The 14,199-nt window shown below is 44.2% G+C and overlaps 1 protein-coding gene across 3 annotated transcripts in view; it reads right to left on the reverse strand.

Annotated features, from left to right (window-relative positions):
* Positions 1-14,199, reverse strand: part of USP53 (ubiquitin specific peptidase 53) — a 70,503-nt gene that overhangs the window by 12,353 nt on the left and 43,951 nt on the right. For all 3 annotated transcript variants that reach the window (XM_006112603.5, XM_075929815.2, XM_075929814.2), the window contains exon 14: positions 13,660-13,736. In XM_006112603.5, the coding sequence (XP_006112665.3) occupies positions 13,660-13,736 (77 nt within the window). The remainder of the gene's footprint in view (positions 1-13,659; positions 13,737-14,199) is intronic.

The raw sequence follows: 14,199 nt of genomic DNA on the forward strand, positions 1-14,199 counted from the left end.
CACAACCCTTTCTATTCTCAATAAAGTTAAAATTAATGGTGGAAATGGCAGATTAAAAACCCACAAAATACCTACAATCCAGAATTTTGTCACGTTATAACAGTTTAGAGAAGCATGGTCAGATCAAGTTTGGATTTTAACTACTCCATAATGTCCTGTGACAATGTGAGTTGGTATAATTTCTGCAGTAACCTATGCCATCAGAAGGAGGTAAAGGACAAAGTGATTAATAAACCAAGATTTTTTAAAAGCACATTACTGTACTCAAAAAAGCGCAAACAAAAAAACCCTGGAAATTAAAAGTACAAATAGGCATAGAAATTCACATTTCCTTATAGTAGCAGTGAGACTGCTTGTTACCCCACACCAGTCCTGTATAGGCTAGATGGGTCAATTAACTACACAGGTTGCACCTGAAGAGGGCTCAATACTGCTTAATTAAGAGTGATGTTCACTTGGGCTAGAAAAGTCATATCTTTAAAGCTAAGAGGCTGTGAGCAGGAGGGGACTGTAAGAGGCAAGTCATCTGTAGTCACTCTGTGATAAGAGAGAAGAGTGGTGGAGGTTACAGGGTCTGGCAACAAGCCAGATGGGGAAGGAGCCATGGAGAGCAGAGGAAGTTTGGATGCCCCGTGGCGCCAGAGAGCAGGAGGAAGCAGGACAGAGCCAAGGAAAATAGCAAGCAGGTCTGGGAGAAAGCAGACCATAGTTGCAGAACACATGGTCCCTATACCTAGAATGTGGAGTATAGGGTGGACCTACACACTCCCTCCAATAAGTGGGGAAACAGCACACTCTTGGACATAGAACTGAGAATTGCTAGGAAAGGCAAGGAGTCAGTCCAGAGGGACTTTACAGACCCTGGAAAGGGTCTGTGACCTAGCCAGAGGGCCACATCATAAAAAGGAAGCAGCCTGAGTCTCAGAGAAGACTGCTACCCTGAGTCTTGGAGGATGAGACTATGACAACAGCTGAGCAACCATAGGAAGGTGCGTCTGACCAGGTGTGAGCTATTCCCAAGATAAGCCCCGAGGAGGAATGCCAACAGAGAGTAATGAACCCTGTTATAGCCTCAAAACCCCATTCTAAGAAGGGCAGAATCAAGGATGACAAGGTAATTCCATTCTTCAGTCCTTAGCATCTGCCACAAGACTGTTGAAGGAGCAGTTATTCCATGGATACTCATCCCCCAGGATTCAGGTGGAGACAAGGAAGTTACTCACTCTGCAGTAACAACTGTTCTTCGAGATGTGTCCCCATGGGTGCTCAACATATGGTGTAGGAACGTAACGTCACGGAGCCACGGAGCAGAGCTTTATTAGCAGTTGTCAGCGGGCCTTGCGCTGCGTTCAGCTTGGCGCCTTGTGTGTGTGGCCCACCCTCTCCCTTCAGCTCCTCTTCTCCTTCCAGTAGCCAAGACTTAAGAGTACAAGGGAGGGTCATGGAGCATCCACAGGGAAACACACCTCGAAGAACAGTTGTTACTACACAAAGTGAGTAACTTCCTTTTCTTCTTCGGGTGATGTGATGTCCCTCTGGGTGCTCTGCAAATGCTTATCGGATAGTCAACATGTTAGTTGACTAGTAGCTCTCCTCTCCCTCCCTCCCCGCCTCTAACAGAAAGAGGCGGGGGAGGGGGGGAAGCAGAAGAGGAGGGTGCTTCAAAGGGGCACTCCCAGCAGGCCCAGGCTGCATGTGGTGTTTCAAAGCAGCAGCACCGCATTGAGTTCCCAGCTGACCCCAGGCTCCATGCGGTGCTGCTGCTTTGAAACATTGCGGGGAGCATGGAGCCAACGGGGGACTGCCTGAGTCCCCCGCTGGCTCCGTGCTCCCTGCAGCGCTTTCACCTTTGAAGTGTAGCAACAGTCCTAGGTCTGTTGCTACACTTCAAAGGCTGAGGCGCCATTATCAACTAATTGAATAGTCGATGCAAACTGCACCGACTGTTTGATTAGCCAGTTAATCAAAATGTTACACCCATACCCCCAAAGGATGTCTCTTCAGCTTAGAAGTTTGAGGAATACTGTAAGGACAAACTGGGAGGCTTGCATTGCCACTTCTTATGCTATCTCTCCCTTGTGAAATAAAAAGACTTCAATTTCTTGGGAGTCAGGCTGGCAAATTTCATGAACGCTCAATTCACCACACAGTAATTCATATTATTTAGTAAGTACAAAATACCTTGAAATTACTATATTAAAACTGATCAATTAACACTTTTGTGAGTCAAAGGTGGGCTTTTTAAAATTACTCAACACTTGTCTAACTGATAGTAGAATTAAACCAAAGATCATTTCATTATAAAGATGGGGGGGCACGCAGAGGCGGAAGACAAACATGTGATTTGCCCAAATTGAAACAAATAGTGAAAGCTGGAATCTCAACTAGATTGAATTCTGTTTTTCTGTACAGAGTACATGTAGCTTTCTAAATGTCTATTTCTTATACACCCTATCCCCAAGAGGTTCACGTAATAACTGATGGGAGGAGGTGGCTGGTTTAGTTTGACTACTTGTTTTCTTAGCCTAATTCACAAATGTACATGAAGTGCCACACAGACATCGTTATGAATATTTTTACGAAATCTAAATAGAATCTTTGACAATGACAATTTAAAATTAACAAGTTTCTTTAAATGACAATTTAAAATTAACAAGTTCCTTTAAAAAGATGAAGGCACCCATATTTCCCCAGTTTTGGTGGTAACGCCTGCATGCCTGCCTCTCTCTCACACGCACACACACAAAACCTCAACTAGTCCCTCACAATCCAGCATGTTTGTGGTTACACACACCTATATATGAATGACAATATGCCAAGCTCAGTTGTTCCCCAACTGCTATTATCCCAACATTACTCCCCCAATTGAGCAGTTAGAATGCACAATACCCCTTAATTACACTTTACATAATTACACTTGCTTTTAAAAGTAACAAATCTGTTGTAATGTGTAAACACCCATTTTGAGCTCAGAGAGTATATGGACTCTGAATAGTTTAATACAGAGGTGGGGAACCTCAGGCCTGGGGGGAGCGGATCTAGTCCCCAAGGCTCAGGGCTCCCCATAGCATTGGAGAGCCTGCGCTGGCATGTCAGGCTTTTTACTGTGAGGCACGAGCACCCAAAATTTACTAAGCTGGGCCCCCCTAAGTTCTGGCATGCAATGTGAGGAGAATCTTTCTCCTTTTCAGTCAAGGGCCATGTCAGTGAGGGTGGTGGTGGTTTGTGTGTGTCCCACAACTAATTCTTCTCTGGTTCAGCAGTTCCCTACCCAAAAAAGTTCCTCAGTACTTTAGCAGTAAATGTTTAGTTACTGAAGTGGAATATTTAGGATTCTGTATACAAACCATCAGCAAATCTGACCTCAGAATAATTTGCAACTGATGTATTTTGAAAAAAATGCTGCCATACAAATATTTTTAAATTTAGCAGTATTTGAACAATTTATAACCTTTGAATAATACTTCAGCAACTGAAAATTTCAACTATTGTTTAGTTACATCTCACTTGCCTTAGGACAGTATTGGAGGTATCCTATGATACACTGTCACTAGCTTATTCCTACTGCCAGTGAGCACCAACAACAACCCTTCTCCCACTAGTACACAAAGGCAATACAAAAAAAATTTGCTATAGCATAAAATGTCAAAGGCAAGTATATTCTAGGTATCCCACACAATACCTGGCAATTTATGTTATTTCACTTCATGTGACAAGGAAACCAGACTTAAAAAGAATGTATATCCAATTAGAATAATGACAAATGGAAGATACCATAGATTTAGATTTAAAGTTAAAAACAAAATCCATTCCAGTTGAACAGAAAATTTAAAAAATAGCTAGATAACTATAACAATCAAGTACCTCCTGAGCAAGTGACCTCATGTTCATTGCCATCAGCCCTGGAAAATTATTTTTGACAAGTACAAAAAATGTAAATTGTTTCACTGACATTAGGTTGCAATTTTGGCTGACCTTATACTATTTCCTGTAATAGTTATGCACCAAGGCATTTATCAGATTTATAAAAATCCAGACATTTTAATATGTACAGGAAGCTCCTTATCATAAGTATTTCCTCCTAATAATGCTACATATCTGATGAAAACAAAAGCGCTTCTGAGCGATGTGAACAGCTAGAATCATAGGGCTGGAAGAGACCTCAGGAGGTCATAAACTCAGTATTAAGTCAGTCTTAAATAGCTTTCGTTGGGATTGGTCCTGCTTAGCACTCCCCTGCCCAAAGCAGGACCAATCCCAACTAAAGCTATTTAAGACTAACTTAATACTGAGTTTATAAGGAGCAGACGACCCATAGCTAAGAGGGGGAATTTCCTGTCTTATGCTCTGTAGCAGGGTGATGGGCTCCGTGCTTCTGCCAGAGATAACTGATGCTTGCTTGGGGGAGAATTTCAAGTCAACCCCCCACTCCACCTCCCACTTGAGTCATGCTCAGTGTTCCCTCTACTCTGCACAGCAGCATAACTTAGAATCATAGAACTATAGAGCTGGAAGAGACCTCAGAAGGTCATCAAGTCCATCCCCCTGCTCTAGGTAGGACCAATCCCAACTAAATCAACCCGGCCAAGGCTTTGTCAAGCCGAGACTTAAACACCTCTAGGGATGGAGACTCCACTACTTCCCTAGGTAACCCATTCCAGTACTTCACCACTCTCCTAGTGAAATAGTTTTTCCTAATATCCAACCTGGACCTTTCTCACCCCAACTTGAGACCATTCCTCCTTGTTCTGCCATTTGTCACAACTGAGAACAGCCTCTCTCCTTCCTCTTTGGAAACTCCCTTCAGGAAGTTGAAGGCTGCTATCAAATCTCCCCTCACACTTCGCTTCTGCAGACTAAACAATCCCAACTCCCTCAGCCTCTCCTCATGGGTCATATGCTCCAGCCTTCTAATCATTTTGGTTGCCCTCCGCTGGACCCTCTGCAATGCGTCCACATCCTTTATGTAGTGGGAGGCCCAGAACTGGACACAATACTCCAGATGTGGCCTCACCAGAGCTGAATAAAGGGGAATAATCACTTCTCTGGATCTGCTGTCAATTCTCCTCTTAATGCAACCTAATATGCCATTAGCCTTCTTGACTACAAGGGCACACTGTTGACTCATATCCATCTTCTCATCCAGTGTAACCCCCAGGTCCTTTTCTGCAGAACTGGTACTTAGCTGGTTGGTTCCCAGCCTGTAACAATGCTTGGAATTCTTCCGTCCCAAGTGCAGGACTCTGCACTTGTCTTTGTTGAACCTTAGCAGATTTCTTGTGGCCCAATCCTTCAATTTGTCTAAGTCACTCTGGACCCTATCTCTGCCCTCAAGTGTATCTACCTCTCCCCCTAGCTTAGTGTCATCTGCAAACTTGCCAAGGGTGCAATCCATCCCCTCATCCAGGTCATTAATAAAGATATTGAACAAAACCGGTCCTAGAACCGAACCTTGGGGCACAACCGCCATCTTGGCATCGAGCTGTTGATCACCACGCACTAGGCCCAGCCTTCTAGCCAGATTTCTATCCATCTTACCATCCATTTATCCAATCCACATTCACTTAACTTGCTGGCAAGAATATTGTGGGAGACCATATCAAAAGCCTTGCTAAAGTCAAGGTATATCACATCCACTGACTTTCCCATGTCCACAAAGCCAATTACCTCATCATAGAAGCTAATCATATTGGTCAGGCATGACTTGCCCTTTGTGAATCCATGCTGACTATTCCTTATCACTTTCCTCTCTTCCAAGTGCCTCAAAATGGAGTCCTTAAGGATCCCTTCCATGATTTTTCCAGGAACGGAGGTAAGACTGACCAGCCTATAGTTCCCTGGATTGTCCTTTTTCCCTTTTTTGAAGATGGGCACTACATTTGCTTTTTTCCAAATCATCCGGGATCTCTCCCAATCTCCATGACTTTTCAAAGATAATGGCCAAGGGCTCCTCAATGACATTTGCCAACTCCTTCAGTACCCTCGGATGCATTAAGTCTGGACCCATGGATGTGTGTACGTTTAGCTTTTCTAAATAGTTCCTAACCTGTTCTTTACGCACCAAGGGCTATCCTCCTTCATCCCATCTTGCGTCACTTAGCACATTAGTCTGGGAGCTGACTTTGCCTCTGTCTTCACGGACAAAGAAAGCATTGAGTACTTCAGCTTTCCCCACATCATCTGTCACTAGGTTACCTCCTTCATCCCTCTCTGATCACCTTCTTGTTAACATGCCTGTAGAAACCTGTCTTATTACCTTTCACATCCTTTGCCAGTCGCAATTCCAAATGCTTCCTGATAACCCCTCGGCATTCTTGAGCTATACATTTGAATCCCTCCCTGGTCATTTGTCCAAGTTTCCACTTTTTGTAAGCTTCCTTTTTGTGCTTAAGTTGACCAACGATTTCCCCTGTAAGCCAATCCAGTTACCTACCATGTTTGCCTCTCTTGCTATTCATCAGGATGGTTTCTTTCTGTGCCTTCAATAAGGCTTCTTTAAAATACTGCCAGCTGTCCTGGACTCCTTTCCCCTTCATGTTAGCATCCCAGGGGATTCTGCCCATCAGGTCTCTGAGGGAGTCAAAATCTACTTTTCTGAAGTCCAAGGTGTGTATTTTACTACTATTTTTTCTTCCTTTGGTCAGGATCCTGAAATCTACTCTCTCATGATCACTGCTTCCAAGGCTGTCACCCACCTCTACTTCCCCTATTAGTTCCTCCATGTTTGTGAGCAGAAGGCCAAGCTGGCATGGCCCCTGGTCGGATCCTTCAGCACGTGTACCAAGAAGTTATCCCCAACATTCTCCAAAAACTTCCTGGATTGCCTGTGTACTGCCGTATTTGTTTCCCAACAGATGTCAGGGTGATTAAAGTGCCCCACGAGAACCAGGGCCTGCAATCTGGAAGCTTCTCTCAGTTGCCCGAAGAAAGCCTCATCGACCTCATCCACCTGATTCGGTGGCCTGTAGTAGACACCAACCACAACATCACTGCTGCTGTCTGCACCTCTAAACTTAACCCATAGATTCTCAACAGGTTTTTCTACCTCTATATACTGGAGTTCTGAGCAATCTTAGTGCTCTCTTACGTGTAGTGCAACTCCTCCTCCTTTTCTCCCCTTCCTTTTCTTCCTGAACAGTCTATACCCTTCCATGACAGCGCTCCATTCATGCAAGTCATCTCACCAAGTCTCTGTTATCCCAGTTAAATCATATTTCGTGGACTGGGCCAGTGCCTCCAGTTCTTCCTGTTTGTTGCCCAGGCTTCCTGTACAAATACCTCAGATAAGCAGTTTATCACTCTATCTTCTCCATTTGAATCAGGGGTCCTCCTTTCTTGCTCGTTCCTCTTTGCATTTCTTCCCGGTATCCGACTTCGCACTCCCCTCAGGGTTTTGGTCACCATCCCCCGACAAACCTAGTTTAAAGCCCTCCTCACTAGGTTTGCAAGCCTGTCCACAAAGATGCTCCTTTCTCTCTTGGTTAGGTGGATCCCATCTCTTCCTAACCAATCCTTGTGCCTGGAACAGAATCCCATGGTCGAAGAAACCAAAGCCCTCTCTGCGACACCACCTGCGCAACCATGCATTTACTTCCTCAATTCAACGATCCCTACCCAGTCCTTCCCCTTCAACAGGGAGGATGAACGAGAACACCACTTGTGCGCCGAATTCTTTGATCCTTCTTCCCAGCGCTACATAATCCGCAGTAACCCACTCGAGGTCATTCTTGGCTGTATCGTTAGTTCCCATGTGGAGAAGCAGGAAGGGATAGCGATCCGAAGGTTTGATCAGTTTGGTAAGCCTCTCAGTCACATCCTGAATTCAAGCTCCCAGTAATCAGCACACCTCTCGAGATTCCAGGTCTGGATGGCAGATGGTCCAGTCCCTCTTAGGGTGTCTTCTTTTGGGGGTAGTGGTCGTGGAACCCCCATCCCTAGGACTATGCATCCCATGCCTTCCAGTAGATGGCGTTCCCTTCAGGTATGTCTACACTACCCCGCTAGTTCAAACTAGCGGGGTAATGTAGGCATACCGCACTTGCAAATGAAGCCCGGGATTTGAATTTCCCGGGCTTCATTTGCATAAGCGGGGAGCCGCCATTTTTAAATCCCCACTTGTTCGAACCCCGTGTAGCGCGGCTACACGGTGCTCGAACTAGGTAATTCGGACTAGGGTTCCTATTCCGAACTACCGGTACACCTCGTTCCACGAGTTCCACGAGGTGTACCGGTAGTTCGGAATAGGAACCCTAGTCCGAACTAGCTAGTTCGAGCCCCGTGTAGCCGCGCTACACGGGGTTCGAACAAGCGGGGATTTAAAAATGGCGGCTCCCCGCTTATGCAAATGAAGCCCGGGAAATTCAAATCCCGGGCTTCATTTGCAAGTGCGGTATGCCTACATTACCCTCCTAGTTCGAACTAGGAGGGTAGTGTAGACATACCCTTGCAGTTTCTTCCTTGTGACGTCCCTTCCAAAGCATTCACCACTGCAGAGCCTGTGGAGAAAGCCTGAAAGTGATTACTTACTTCTATAGCACTGGGGGATTCCCGTGCTGGCCTTTTTCCCCTTCTAGAAGTTACATGCTGCCAGTACTCTTCCTGGTCCCGTACTGCCCTCTCTGGCTCTTCTGCCTGCCGTGCTTGCAGTATTAAACGCTGCCTTCTATCGAGGGAGTCTTCATCCTCTCTGGATCAAGCATAGGGTCAACACTTGGGCCTCCAACCCTCTAATTTTTTCTTCAAAAATGGTGACCTACTTGCACTTAGTGCAGATGAAATCCGTTCTTTCTTCTGGGAGGAAGACTAACATGGCACATGCTGTGCAGGTAACAGCAGCAGTAGACCCATCATCATCCATCCCTGCTGTCCTGGAGAGAGACTTTAAAAGAAAGGCAAGAGAACCTCACGCCCTTCCCTCTCCCCTTCCAAACTCCGTCTCTCAACTCCCTGTTAGCACTCACCTGTTCACAAACTTCACAAGTGATTAATCAACCCAGCCTTGGGATGGGGCTGAAGACCTGTGCCAAAGGAGGTATGCCCTGATTCTTCAATTTCTTAAAATTGTCATATAGGGCTCACAGGGTCACTTAGATTCAGCCACCCCAGTGGCTGAATCTAAGTTTACGGACTAAGCTTTGAAGAACCAGACTTTTAATTGGTAAATGTTGATTTCATATCTGTGACCAAAGGGCCTCTTGGTGTCAACAGGGAGTGGGGAGGGAAGGGGGGCACCAGTACATCAAGTCTACAGGCATCTCAGGCTCTGGTATTTACTTACAAGTTCAAAATAAGCCATATAAAGTTTCTAGTGAACATTGGCCTCATACAGGTACTCAATGATAGTGAAACACATACATGGATAATATGTAAGGAGTTAAGTATGTGTCATACTGAAAATTATAATTCTTAAATTCTCAGTCTTGGGGCTGGTCATCAGAGGTGGTAACACAGGTTATGTTTATCCATCTGGCAATGTAAATTGTGTATTGTATGGTTTACAATGGACACCCATTTACAGTGTAATCAAAAATTCTAAGTGATTATGAAGTTTCCAATGGAGATAAGTACATGCCGTGAGAGTTATCCTGCCTGCAAGTGTAGAAAATGAAGTATAACTATAGGGACAAGAAAAAAAAACCCTCAATCTTTCCACTGAGAAGGCAAGACAACAGCATGCTTGTTTCATGAAAGAAGATCTCAGCCAGACCTGGCTGTAATGTAGTGGAAGAATTTTAGGTGAGGTTATGCTCTGACCCACAAAAATCTCTTTTTAATTACGTTTAGCCTCTAGTATGCATGCAATGATTTTATTTCATTCATATATATCTGTTTCCTATATTTCTACATGTGATCATGTGACTGTTCTATGTTACATAAACTTGTTATCTCTACAAACAAATCTAAGTTCTTGTGTATTAAGCAGAGCTGTGTTCTATGGAGTAACTGGCAAGCAGAGATGTATTGTTCCTTTGGGTACAGAGATCTGGGAATTCTGAGAGTGCACACTGGACTGGGGCTGGGCACTCCAAAGAGACAACTAAAAGATTTAGGGGTTGGAGTGTACCTCATTAACCTGTAATGAAAGAGGGAGGCCTGGAAAGGAGTTCTTGGGTTGCCAGACACTATTGGTCAAGGTTCCCTGTAAGCTGCATGGCATCACAGCTGCTTAATGAGCCCTGCACTTCTTCCTCAGCTACAGCTGCAACTCTGTGCTAAGGACAGAACAGTGAGCAGCAGCACCAGCTGGGAGAGACTCCCTGCTCTGTTCTCAGCAGGGAGGTGCTGCTGTAGGAGAGGGAGAAGGAGAAGTGCCCCTCCCCTAGCCAGGCAGCTTTCTGCATGGCAGCCCTGAGCAGTTGTGGGGTGGTGCTGTGGCACAGTTCACAGGAACCTTGCTGGTGGTGTTGGGAAACTCATCCATAGCCACACAGACAGGGCAGCTTCATACAAGAAGAGTTTCTATAAATATATGAGAAGCAAGAGGAAGACTAAGGACCGGGTAGGCCCACTGCTCAGTGAGGAGGGAAAAACAGCAACAGGAAACTTGGAAATGGCAGAGGTGCTTAATGACTTCTTTGTTTCAGTCTTCACCTAAAAGTCTCTTGATGAAGGAATGCCTAACATTAAATGCTAGTGGGAAGGACGTAGGTTTAGAAGATAAAATAAAAAAAAAGAACAAGTTAAAAATCACTTAGAAAAGTCACCAGGGCCTGATGAAATGCATCCTAGAATACTCAAGGAGTTATCTTTGGGGGGGAAAAAAAATCACAGAAGACAGGAGAGACTTCAGAAGATTGGAAAAGGGCTAATATAGTGCCCATCTATAAAATGGGAAATAAGAACAACCCAGGAAACTACAGACTAGTCAGTTTAAATTCTGTGCCAGGAAAGATAATGCAGCAAGTAATTAAGGAAATCCTCTGCAAATAAGGGGATAGGTAACAGCCAGCATGGATTTGTAAAGAACAAATCATGTCAAACCAATCTAATAGCTTTCTTTGATACAATAAAGAGTCTTGTGGATAAGGGAAAAGCAGTGGACATGGTATACCTAGACATTAGTAAGGTATTTGATACAGTCTTGCATGATATTCTTATCAATAAACTAGGCAACTATAACTTAGATGGGGCTACTATAAGTTGAGTTGCATAACTGACTGGATAACCATTCTCAGAGAGCAGTTATTAACGGTTCACAATCCTGCTGGAAGGACATAACAAGTGGGGTTCCGCAGGAGTCAGTTTTGGGACCAGTTCTGTTCAATATCTTCATCAACAATTTAGATATTGGTATAAAGAGTACACTTATTAAATTTGTAGATGATATAAAGCTGGGAGGGACTGCAACTGCTTTGGCGGATAGGGTCATAATTCAAAATGATCTGGACAAACTAGAGAAATGGTCTGAGGTAAATAGGATGAAGTTTAATAAGGACAAATGCAAAGTGCTTCACTTAGGAAGGAACAATCAGTCTCATACATACAGAATGGAAAGCGACTTTCTAGGAAGGAGTACAGCAGAAAGGGATCTAGGGGTCATAGTGGACCACAAAAGCTAAATGAGTCAGTGTGACACTGTTGCGCAAAAACTAAAACAACAAAAAACAAAAACAAAAAAAGCGCAAACATGATTCTGGGATGCATTAACAGGAATGTTGTGAGCAAGACACAAGACGTCATTCTTCCGTTTTACTTTGGGCTGATTAGAACTCAGTTGGAGTATTGTGTCCAGTTCTGGGCACCATATTTCAAGACAGTTGTGAAAAAATTGGAGAAGGTCCAGAGAAGAGCAACAAGAATGATTAAAGGTCTAGAGAACATGACCTACGAAGGAAGTGTGAAAGAACTGGGCTTGTTCAGTTTGGAAAGGAGAAGACAGAGGGGACATGATAGTGGTTTTCAGGTATCTAAAAGGTAGGAGGGAGAAAAATTGTTCTCCTTAGCCTCTGAGTATAGGACAAGAAGCAATGGGCTTAAACTGCAGCAAGGGAGGCTTAGGTTGGACACTAGGAAAAACATCCTGTCAGGGTGGTTAAACACTTGAATAAATTGCCTAAGGAGGTTGTAGAATCTCCATCTCTGGAGATATTTAGCAGCAGGTTAGACAGACATCTATCAGGGATGGTCTAGATGGTACTAGGTCCTGCCATTAGGGCAGAGGACTGGACTTGACCTCTCGAGGTCCCTTCTAGTTCTAGTATTCTATGATATTAAGGATAAGCAGCAGTAAGGCGCCTCACAACCCCAGGAAGCATAACCAACAGCCATGCCCAACCCCCCCTCAAATATTTTCATCAATAACTGAAATTTACAGATAGTCACAGAATAATACTGCGTGAAAACCTAAGAGTTTAAGGATAATTTGTATATTCTGACATGATGGTGACCTTTTTTTAAACAGTTATGAAGCTTTAATTCAGGGGTGGGGCACCACTACGCCACAAAAGAAAAAAAAAATCAGTCGGGGAATGTATAGAAGTGAGAAGAAAAAAAGAAACACACACATACCCACAAACCCCAACCCTCATTGACATGGCCCCCAACTGAGAGCGACTTCTCACATTCACCTTGCACACCAGAACCTAGGGGGGCCTCAGCTCAATATATTTTGTGCCCCCCTTGAGAAGCAGGGAGAGGGGTCAGCTTCGAGGGCTGGATCCAGGCAAGGCTCCCCACTCCTGCTTTAACTCTTTGATCAGTAACTTTCTGTTGAGATTCAAACTCCACCCTCTCTTCCCCACCCCCACGCATGATTTTCCATAGCTATGAACATTTAAATGCATAAAAATTCAAAAGCTCCAATTTTTAAAATATATAAAACTGAATTCAGCCATACCTTTGTATAGTATACTCAAGGAAGGGAAGTTGTTTGTGTGACCTAGTTATTAGAGCACTGGGCTGAGATTCGGAAGACTTGTGATCTATTTCCAGTTATGCCACTGGTCTGCAGGGTGACCTTCAGCAAGTCCCTTCCTCTCTATACCTCAGTTTCCCCATCTATAGAAAAATGCTAGTGGGCTCTACCAGTGAAAAATCAAGGTATGAAAGCTAACTAAGTACCAAACACACAGTCTAATTCAGCATACTGAAAGGCATGGGTAACCAAAAAACTGCACTAATGCATTGCAATCTGAATTATGTAACCATCAACTCAGATTTACAATGAAACATGGATTTAAGTGATAATTAATATATGGGTGCCTTATAGTCTGATGATCCTCATGACCAGATTGGGGTGAAAGAGGTCTCCCAAGCTTATTTTAGTTGCATATTTGGCTAACATTATGGACAGGGCTCAACAAACTATAGAATTTACTCGCCCATGGCGAGTAGATTTCAGCCGCACACCCTGTTTACCGGCGGCGCGCGCATGCTCAATGTGGGTCTTGCACATGCGCAGTACGGGGCTGGCGAGCGGTTTTCGCCGCCGCTTGTCAAGCCCTGATTATGGAGAAAACAAGAACTGTACCAACATACTTGAGGGGTTTTCATTTATTTAAAAAAAAATCATAATAAAGGAGGGCTCTGCAAAATGAGAAGTTAACTATGTAAAATCTCCAACTTTTCAACATTTTACATGTTATTAAAAGTTTTGCAAAACTGCAAATCTAGAGATTCTTTAGAAAAGTTTGTAGGAGATATAAACGTTAAAATCCTCACCATCAAAATAGCTTCTGTTTTGCTGGAAGGTAGATGGCAAACCACTTTCAGCACATTTGATTGATACATTCTGGTCGCTGAAAAATAAAACAGACCTTGTAGTTTAAACACTTAAATATTACTGCACAATCACTGCTGCCCGTATATGTAAGTATAAAATATTATAGGGTATGTCTACACTACAATGTTAGTTCGAACTAACGGACGTTAGTTCGAACTAACATTCATAGCCGCTACACTAGCGCTCCGCTCGTTCGAATTTGAATCGAACTAGCGGAGCGCTTAGTTCGAACTAGGAAAACCTCATTTTACGAGGATTAAGCCTAGTTCGAACTTACTAGTTCGAATTAAGGGGTGTGTTGCCCCTTAATTCGAACTAGTGGGAGGCTAGCCCTCCCCAGGTTTCCCTGGTGGCCACTCTGGCCAACACTAGGGAAACTCTATGCCCCCCTCCCGGCCCCGGACTCCTTAAAGGGGCACGGGCTGGCTACGGTGCCCGTGCCAGGTGCAAGCCTGCCAGCACCCAGCCAGCAGACCCTG

Source organism: Pelodiscus sinensis, chromosome 4, assembly GCF_052426305.1.
Source record: "Pelodiscus sinensis isolate ZL-2025 chromosome 4, ASM5242630v1, whole genome shotgun sequence".
In the NCBI taxonomy this organism is placed as follows: Eukaryota; Metazoa; Chordata; order Testudines; family Trionychidae; genus Pelodiscus; species Pelodiscus sinensis.